At 35.9% G+C, this 10,380-nt stretch overlaps 1 protein-coding gene across 4 annotated transcripts; it reads right to left on the bottom strand.

Annotated features, from left to right (window-relative positions):
- Nucleotides 1-379: 379 nt before the first annotated feature.
- LOC122584724 (phosphatidylinositol-3-phosphatase myotubularin-1-like) lies at nucleotides 380-9,793 on the bottom strand. 4 transcript variants are annotated; one of them, XM_043756774.1, is made up of 19 exons: nucleotides 9,595-9,793; nucleotides 9,316-9,384; nucleotides 8,005-8,076; nucleotides 7,303-7,374; nucleotides 6,722-6,791; nucleotides 6,023-6,072; nucleotides 5,445-5,734; nucleotides 5,269-5,342; nucleotides 5,039-5,102; nucleotides 4,868-4,933; nucleotides 4,525-4,624; nucleotides 4,313-4,426; nucleotides 4,055-4,224; nucleotides 3,408-3,492; nucleotides 3,052-3,270; nucleotides 2,860-2,919; nucleotides 2,692-2,756; nucleotides 2,003-2,282; nucleotides 380-1,314 (listed from the first exon to the last, which is right to left on the bottom strand). In XM_043756774.1, exons 1-19 carry the CDS (start codon nucleotides 9,712-9,714, stop codon nucleotides 790-792), a joined length of 2,565 nt encoding a protein of 854 aa, XP_043612709.1. In that variant the 5' UTR covers nucleotides 9,715-9,793; the 3' UTR covers nucleotides 380-789. The 4 variants fall into 4 exon arrangements, with proteins under 4 accessions (XP_043612709.1, XP_043612708.1, XP_043612710.1 ...); XM_043756773.1 differs by having other exon boundaries at nucleotides 9,316-9,387; XM_043756775.1 differs by lacking the exon at nucleotides 7,303-7,374 and having other exon boundaries at nucleotides 9,316-9,387.
- Between the last annotated feature and the right edge of the window lie 587 nt (nucleotides 9,794-10,380).

The raw sequence follows: 10,380 nt of genomic DNA on the forward strand, positions 1-10,380 counted from the left end.
CTAATGTGCTTAAAAATTGTCCTATCCAGCCACAGAGTTAGAGCTCTCTAATAGCAGCCAAAAACGAAGCGGAAATCTTTGCTCGGATACAAGCTCAAACACTGGAGAGCTCAATCCCGGCTCGTTTATAGCCCTGGGAAAGAAGGATTTTAAAAGATGGCTACTTTAGATCTTTCTATTTTACTGGTTTATAAATTGGTTTGGGAGAATTGGTCGTTCTGTATTGGTTAAGTTTTGTATAGAGTTACTCTAGTTTGGCCAAAAGGGTAATTCTGGGTCATGTCCTTAACTCTTCAGTATGTTGACTCATGGGAATTTTTTTGTATATTAATATACCCCCTTCACCCAAAATAAACATAAAAAATAACATACACATCCCTGGCTTAAAACCAGCACTTTCATTAGCTTTCATTAACCACAAAATTGATCAGTAATGTAAATCAGCCTATTTTTACATCTCTTTCATAAACAATACATCTACCAAGAATTTGTACACAAGAACCACCTCTAAAATTATAACAGCATTACAAGAACATAAACCACCTCATTTGCAACAATGGTTACACAACCCGACTCAACCACACCCGAAACCTGTATGCCCATGCTAACTCGCCCAAACCCCAACCTATGCTCCCCCCTGTACATTCCTAAAATCAAACTGTATCAAACATAATGTGACAAGTTTTCCCGTCTAAGTTGTATATTAGATTTGAGAAGAAGCTCAGACTGTACAACATGCCGGACGTTAGAACCGTACTACTACTATTTCTCAAAGAGCCCACGAGTTTGTCATTCAGGCTGGAAATAGCTATCATAGATAGATAGCCGATCAAAAGCATCATAATTAGCTCTCAATCCTACAAATTGGCTCTCGAGTTGAGCACAACCAGCATCAGGCCACTTACACCCTCCCTCTCGTGTCCGCTGTGGGCACAAATTTTCACAAACCCGAAGGATCGGGTTCCCAGAAACCTCATCATTATCAGGGGATAAGGTAACCGAAATGGACATATCCGTCTTTTCATCATACGAGAGTGGACTAACTCCCATTTCTCTTGTTGAAGGAGATGAGGTAATTCTCTCTGGTATATCTATATTGTTTTCAATGTTAATTGTACAGTCATCATTTCCAGATACGTGAATGTTACACCCGAGAGACTGTATTGCCCGTTTTATGATATCATTTTCCCTATTGGCTTTTCTTGCTGAATTCATGGCCGAGCTGCTTATCTGTTTCTCGTTGCGTATCTCGGATTTCAGAGCTTCCATTGTTGCAATTGCTTCTCGGGCTTTCCTTTCAGCCACTTCTTTTGACTGTTTATAATATCAATAAATAAATTAAAATATTGAGGACGCATAACTAAAAGAGCAAAAGTGGCAATTTCAACCCATGTATTAATGAATTGGTTGATAACGGGGTCACTGTTTTACTTCTAACGACTCAAGGATGTAAAACAGTATAATTGGCCAAAATGACAACGGGTCAATAGTTGCAACACTTTTATGGCAAAATACCTCTTAAACATTGTATTTAGATATTCTAAGTTGTCCTTAACAAAAACAAAATGTAATTGTCTAATCATAATCAGATGCATTAACTATTTATAACGATATTTTTGGCAAATCAATTAGCTAAAATAATGAGCAGGTTCAAAGCTGCCCAAAGTCCAGTTTAATGTATAGAACCTTCTAAACTATTATATATAGATAAAAGTATGTCGCTGCAGTTATACACAGCTTTCAATCATATTAATCACACTAAGTATTCCAATACTTCATTTACAAGAGACAATGCTGCAGGTCAACTCAACCAAACCCAACCCATATACAGAGCTACTCAAATTTGACTTGAACCAATCGCCAGCCCACCATTTTGCCATCTCTACATGTCACAGTTTGCAGGAACTCAAGATATGTATTTGTTTCTATATTTAACTATACAATTTGTAGGTTCCGTAATCTCACAAGAAAAACCATAAAAGCTGTAAAATTGATCGATTACCTTTTGAAGTTCAGAAATTTTCTCCACGAGATTCCTACACTGAGCTTCAACCTCTCCAGCTTGAGCTTCTGAAGGACAAGACCACCTAAGATGAAATTGTGGCCATAATGTTGGGGCTAAAGCAGCAGCTGGCGGCAACAAAGGACCATCATGTTTAGTCGCATCATAGAAGAGGTTATAGTGCACATGAGAACTTCCCCCTGAAGCACGCATATCATCCAAATACATCCACAAACATCCACATGCATCAGAAACACCGTATTGTTCTCTTTCTTTCTCGCTGAATTTAAGATGCAAGTTTTTAGGTAAAAAACTGTTAGATAACAATGTCTGCCAACAGTAAGTTGTAGAACCAGAATCATCGGAACAAATTAGTAACCCTCTTTTCAGTATATATAATAGAAGTGACAGGATAGGCGGCTTTGGTAGAGAGTAAAAACAAGCATTTTTCTGGCATGACCAGGTTGGGTGGAGACATAACAATTTTGTTTATAATCACAATTAGTTATTAGTCTGTCACAGCATTGAAAAAATGATGAAGGTTTTATAAATTAAAGATAACTGTGGACAGATTTTACCCACTTGACATATTTGATCGGTTAAATACAAAACATGATCTGATCAATCCATTCAGAAGGAAAAAGGTTGAAACTGCCACCTTTAGCATATAAGCTTAATGTTATGCTTACCTATTGCACAAGAAGTTCCCAAATCGACAAGAAAGCATACAATCTAGAAAATCAACCAAAAAAGCCTGCCAGAAAAGGGGCAAACACAATAATTATTACAGTTTGAAGAGAATAAAAAAGGCAAAAAAATCTTTTAAAAAAAATACAGTCCGTGAATGAAAACCATACCGAAGAGAACTCAAATGCAAACGGGTACATTCGCAACAACTGGGAGACGCAATCAACCCACTGTCAAATGAAAACATAAATGGCACTTGTTAAAACCAACAAAAAACTTGTAAAGTACTATAGTGGCACATGCCAAGCTTAACAAGGAGCTTATTTTTCTAAAACCTAATGCCTAAGATAAAAAAGACCCACCTGTAGAAATATTGGAGAATAATTGTTTGAAGTTTGTGTCTGAGAAGACACTGGAGATTGAGATGGAAATGATCCTTGTGATTGGCGCATAGGTGATGATGGGAAGTTAGAGCTCGAAGATTGCCTCGGTAACTCCATACCACTCCCAGAAAAGCTTGGCATTCCAGCTCGGTCTGAAAATGGATGCCCAAAAGCAAGCCAATCCTTTTCCACAAGAGCCTGCATACAAATAGGGAACAAGAATACTTCTTTTACCAATGTGACAACATTATTACTATGTCTCAATTAAAAACACAACATTGGCACTTTGGCAGTTATTTGACTATCAGCGGTAAATAACTATTTCGGTCAACTACCTGAAATCCCTTGATGGTGCGATAATATGGATCAAGCAACAAACTTGCAAGCGCAACTAGCTGCGTTGTTCTGTCCCATCCATCACTGTATAACACAAATAGATGTTGCAAAAGAATACGTTTAAGAACTAGTAACCCCTTCACAAAAGCAATGCATTAATGAATACAAATAATAACATATTTTCAAGAAATAAATTGCATAAAGATCATGGGAATGCTAGCAGAGAGACGGAAACATAGATGTGGCCAAAAGTTATAAAAAAGACGTTGCATAAAGCAAAGCATGGAACATGCTCAGAATGACAACATGACATAATCGTGTCAAGGCCAATCTCTTAGTAACCATCACAAATTTGAACTAAAAGACCCCTTGAATGAGCTCTAATTAATATAAAAAATTAAGAATCTTTTAACACATCTTCAGAGGTCACTGGCTTTAACATAAGAGAAGCCACAATATAAAAACATGCCTCAGCATATTCCAACCCCTCAGCATGCAGCCATGTGGATGGAACATATAAAAACAACCCAAGCATGTAGAAACTCTCAGCTACAACATTGTAGAACTCTACTGGTTGAGATATCAAAAACTTAAGACACACATATAAAGGTTCATCAAGTTAGAGAAATAATATAATAGCTTATACCTGCAATGAACCAGTACTGATGCCGACTCAATTGCAACACGAGCAGCAATCCAAGCAGACCCCGCCAGTACATTTTGGATGTGGATTAACCAACCACTGTCACCAAGGGTTGATACAGAAGCAGACATACTGCTGAGATTACCTCCACCCCATGTCCATCCACCATTTCTCTGAAGGGATAAAATTTACATATAAGAGATCATAAGCGCATAATCCAGATAAAGTTAGATCCTTAGGATTAAAGTTACCAGCTCATACCAAAAAGGATGACATTCCATCAGAAGACTTAGTTCCATATGTATCCAAGTAGTCTCTGAGACGAACAAGACTCTCCCTCATGGCATGGATATTATCTATCCCAAAGAATACAATCTAAACAAAGTATGTATGAACAACAAGAAGTTAACAATATAAACGAAAAAACTAACATGACAAGATAACACATTATTTAACTCAAACCTTTAACAGACCTCAGACTGAAAATAATTGGCAGATGACTCTGAACCACCTCCCATTGCTCCATTTGCCAATGCGTTTTTGCGGGGTCTGGCGTCAGCTATGTATAACTTCCTAGAAATAATATATACATTTTATTAGACAAGATTTACATCCGATGCAACAACTATATAGCGCCAAAGAATAGAACCAGTGCTAGAATATTATCAAGACGTGGTCATCAGCGAGGTATGCTGAAAACTGAAAAACGTTTGAAAAGAAAGAGAAACTAATAGGTGAAACTATATCAATGATTATTTCTAAGATCACATTGCAAGATAGTCGGAAAAAATATTGGATGAGAAAGTAGGGCTTTACCTCCGTCCTCTCTTGCCACCGGGAAGTTGAGTACAGAGAGCACCAACCAAATTCTCGTCAGCATTGCTGCATCAAAATTAACGTGTTTACTCAAACAAGATGTACTTTAGAGACTCGACAACTACAAGAAGTGCTCCAGGAACATAAGGGGGAAAAAGAAGCTAGCGTTACCTCCTCATATTCATCATCAGGCCAACTAATGGCTGTGATGATCGTGCAAGGACGGCGCCAGTGCCTACATATCAAACAAATGCAAATATTTTAAATCCAGAAGCCAGTAAAGAATGTCAACAGATGGTTCCAGCGACATCGTTAATTCTTCTAGCAGATGCAGACGGACCCTAATAAGGGTAAGTTATAAATGCTAATCAGTGTTGTGTCCATTAAGATCCAGTACTTACGTGTATCACACCAAGATATTGCAGGCAATCTACATCGCGCACGAAATTTACAAGCTTGTAGCACATCCTCATCTCTGAAAATATCAAAAGTGCACAGATTGTATATTAGTAATGCAAGATCAAATGGTATGCTCAATCATGAAGTAAACAAGAAGTATATATATAACATGCCTCACCTAATGGCTTTAGGTAAAAGTAATGAAGATGGGTAAGTAGCACACATGTCATAATTTGCATTGACGTCACTAATCCTCCACCAATTATTAGAAAAAGTGAAGGAACCATCTTCGACGGTGTTAGCTGGTGAATGATGTGATTCCAAACCAAGGAGACGCGTGTATTCATTCAGTAGCCGTACTCTAGGACTCATATTACTGAATCTTGAAGGGCCAGAAGAAAAGGCATATAGATCCCAGAGCCTTGCAGGCCTTGCACACCTTAGTAAGGCCTCAAACACAGCACGTCTCTGCAAAATAAGCAAGATATCTACATCAACTCGCCATACGGGAAACAGGCCTTGTCTTCCAGCATCCTGCCTAATTATCTTAAAACAGATTAACTCTATAAGGGCCAACCTTTTAAACCTTTAGATGTTAATATGACATGAAACAAGATCACAACACCAACCAAAAATTTCTTAAAAGCTATAAATTACTCCTCCTCAGGAGGTTCGAATTAATAACGTGATATTAGTAAAAGTTATATTACATGCATATCAATACACTGGCTTAATGAAGCCATTAGCATAACTTACCTGCTTAGTTCGAGGACGAAACGCAAATATAATAATCCTCATATCTTTTCCTGCAAAACAACAAGCACGGGCAAGTGGATTACTTAGTTCACATGCATTTCACACAAACTAACAACTATATCACAGGACTACCATTGGCTGCCAAACAATCAACCTAAGAAAAGATAGATACAATCATACGATTATGTGTCTATTCTTGAAGGATGTTCAAGATAGATATTGGAATCAAACACATACATAAGAAAACAGAGTCAAGATAAAACAGATAACCAGGATTATAATCTTGCACCACCCCACCCAGAAAATAAAATGCTAACTAAAGTGTAAGCATATTCACTCGTCTGGGACATTAGAACCAAAAAATGGAATACTGGAGTTAATATGTGTGCAGAATGCAGATGAGTCCTTTCCATTGGAATATATGGTACAATAATTTCAGGTCAACAATTAGTCCACTCTTAAAACATGAACCTTCAACTAATCAACATTCGCTATGCAATGTCAGTATCATCTTATAAGATTCTTTAAGGATATGCATGCGAATAAGCAAGCCTCTAAAAAACATTCAGCTTAAATATACAAGTAGGGTGATGTCGGACATGACATGTTGCATATTTACCGCATTCCTAAATAAGACTTTCAAAAAAAAAAGAAAAAAAAAAAGAAAAAAAGAAAGAAAGAGGAAGCATTTTAACATACCAATGACCTGAAGTAGCCTTCGTGCAGGTGTCTTCTCAGATTGCCTAGGGCCTGACTGCTGCTTTATTACCTACACCCTCATAATAGATTATATATCAAATCAGTATCTTATTCAAAAAATAATAGCTATTGTTTCAGGACTGAGGAACATTCCTAAATAATATAGTTCAGGGGCAACAAAAAAGGATTTAGGGGCAAATGGTTCTCAACTGAGCACATTCAATGAAAGGGCCACAATATATCATAAGTCAAACCCTTTTGGATGCATGCCAGAAACATGACAACATCAAAGAAGAGAGAGTTTGGACATGAAACACTAATGTCACCAATATAACTACCATAAACTAGTAGACTTTTGTTAGAGTGACAATGTTGTCATCTAGACAGATGTTTGACGTTAGAGAATGAAAATTGCTTAAAATAACATATAATCATCTGTTAGGCACATGATATAGTAAGGTAACAGCTGGATGTAAAATTAAACCATATTTTAACCTACTTGGAGTTTATAAAAGAGCGAATAGGACAATACCACAAAGCTGTTGAGTCAAAAATCTAAATAAACATAATGCACAACTTACAATCTTATTATACTTCTCAATGGTGGCCAATGGTATAGTTCCTAGTCCGATTATATCCCTGGATCCTTCACTCTGGAAATAAGGGGGAAAATAGATATCAGATAGAATCAATTTGCATATACCCTTGGATGCACATGACTCATGTAACCAAATTTCATATGCTAAAGAAGCACAGAAACCAAGAAAATCGATATATGCAGAATTTTTTTCTTCGATATAGACCATTAGCAAAATAGACCTTTTTTGGTCCATCCCTGATATATGATAGGTGTATGTATAAAGTAAGATTAGTTGGGATCTTTAAACCAAGGAATTAGAAGTACAGCATAAACCATTTCAAGTCAACCAAAACCACCCCTGATTCTCGGAGCAAATGCTCTGGTACTCTTTAATTAGCCGACCCATTATTGACCCCCATCGACGGGGTCCCATTGCCGACATGTGGGAAGATAAATCACGTAACACTATGATCAGTGAAACATGGGGTGGGATTTGAACCCCTGACCTCCGGTTTTATGCTATACGTCCCCCACCACTAGGCCACTATCGTGTAGACAAAACGCTCTAAAACTCTACATTTGCATAGATTGTTCAATTATATTATGTCTAGCTATCCAATTGGAAAGTATGATTATTAGATACTACTACCATGCGAAACAAGTGCAACAGAAATGAAAGAAAAAACCAAAATGAACAACTTACCAAAAAAAGAAGACGAAAATTGGTCACGAACAAGGTACCGGCTTCATCAGTATTAACAAGAACGCCATATCCCTATAAGCAAATTAAAAAAAACTCAGAAAAACACTTTCATAACAAAATCAGTGAGGAAATATATTCAAGAGCAAGCCTATACAAGATCGATCCTCATATCTACTGAAGATGGAATATGAAATAGAGAACAAGGAAGGTAAAAAGTGATACTAAAACAAGCACACTCTAAGCTATATATTCTCTGTGTTTCATATACATGTTGCAGCCAACATATTACAAGTACTGTTGTTGTTCTACAAAGCACCAGGATGGAAATGGTAACTACATCCCTCTTTGTGATTATGCGTATACATTTGTAACTATTTCACATTGAAATCAAGATGGTAATGCTAGAGTTCACAATTGGATTTACATCATTGGACATTAAAATTAGCATGAAAATTAACTCCAAGCATGGTCATTGACAGAAAACTTTAAACCAAACTTTGATTTAATAAGATAAACTAAAATATTATATAATACACATTATAAGGCCCTTGAAAACTGCACACCAGATAATGGCATCATGTGTCATTCATATAATTCCCAGTGTAGTACTATTACCTTTTTATTTTTTTGAACTAAGTGATACTATTCAATAACAGATTAAAGCAAAAATATTGTAACCAGTTGTTACTCCTTCGATATGACATTGTAAGACTCATATTAACCAACTGACGCCTACTCCAAACAAATCATGTGCATCATAATCAATATTAAATTTACCACGGATTAAATTTATCGATAGCAAGTGATAGAAAACCGTACACATACAGACATGAAACACGTACTCCCTCCCTCCCAAAAATAAGTGTCCACTTCCAGAATTATATTTTAAATCTATCATTTACCTTTGCTACATATTTTCCAGGAATACGAACAATAAGTAAAGCCGTAAGAGTAACATTGTCATCTTGCTAGTACACAATCCGACAAGTAAAAATATCCGAAAACTTATGCATTTTGCTTGCGGACACTTATTTGGGGAAATGCAGATAGAGTCGTTATCACTTACTTCCACGACCTGATTACTACTCGATACATACGGTTACAATTCCATAACAGCAACTATCACTAACAGTTTCTAAAATCATAATACATTTCGTTATTCCATATGAAATTGCACCGACTAAGTTAATTTCATACTAAACTAGATAGTTTTATATATCATGTATATATATATATAAATGTACATATACATATTATTATATTACAAAATAAACACATAATGAACCGGTCAAATAAAAGTGAAAGTCTGACCTCAGCGAGAACCTCCTCAGCTTCATATAAAAAATCAGATAATCCATGAGGAACAGGCCTTGATACAGGCTGCTGTGATTTCCACAAAATAATTTACACAATAATTAATCATACATTTTCTATTTTAGTAAACAATTTACATATACATACATAATAATATATTTATATGATATTGAAATTGAGTAAAATAGGAATAGAAAACCCTAGGGTTAGGGTTAGGGTTAGGGATATAGATATATAAATAAATGAATAATATATATGTATGTATGGTATATATACATCGATTTTGGTCCACTCGATAGCGTCCCAACTACCGGTGCCTTCGATTTTATCGGAGTCAGTGAGGCGGTTATCGGAGTCACGGAGGGAAGTTGTCCGTCGATTTCTCGGCATCGCCATTAAGATTCCGGTTGTGAAAGATGAGAGAGAGAAATATGATGATGATGACGACGAACAAGAAGAAGAAGACGGATTTTGATTTTCGTACGAGTTTGGTTTTCTCATCTTATTTTATAATTTTTTTTAATATATTTTATTTTTACATGGGAGATATTATTGTTTATTGTTATTTATTTGTGTAAATATTATAAAACAGATGTCTATGGTTTACATTTTAAGTTTTAAACATTTATTTTTTTAAAATGTTCATATATTAATTCTATATTTATCTAATATCCTTTCTTTCTCCTTAAATCTCAACCAATCATTTTTTTTTCTCTCCTTCATAATTCATTTCTTCCTCCAATTCATTCAAAATATTTTATCTCAAAAGTCATACATCGATAAATTATAAAAATTATATGGGTGTTTTTAAATTTTCATGTTCTTTCATTAGAGATGTCATTCGATATACTTTCGATGAATTTTTAAATCCGAGGGTGAAACCCGTACGGCTAAGTCATTTGGCTATCACACTCTAGGACCTATCACACCCACCTTTTCACCGTCGTAACACACGGGTACCTGCTTTCGTTTGTGTAAATAAACGTAAATAAAGATGTAAATGAAAATACGGGGTAATAATAATGGGTCCATTTAATTGATTTATATATGCTAACTTTATAT

Source organism: Erigeron canadensis, chromosome 1 (genome assembly GCF_010389155.1).
Source record: "Erigeron canadensis isolate Cc75 chromosome 1, C_canadensis_v1, whole genome shotgun sequence".
Classification (NCBI taxonomy): Eukaryota; Viridiplantae; Streptophyta; class Magnoliopsida; order Asterales; family Asteraceae; genus Erigeron; species Erigeron canadensis.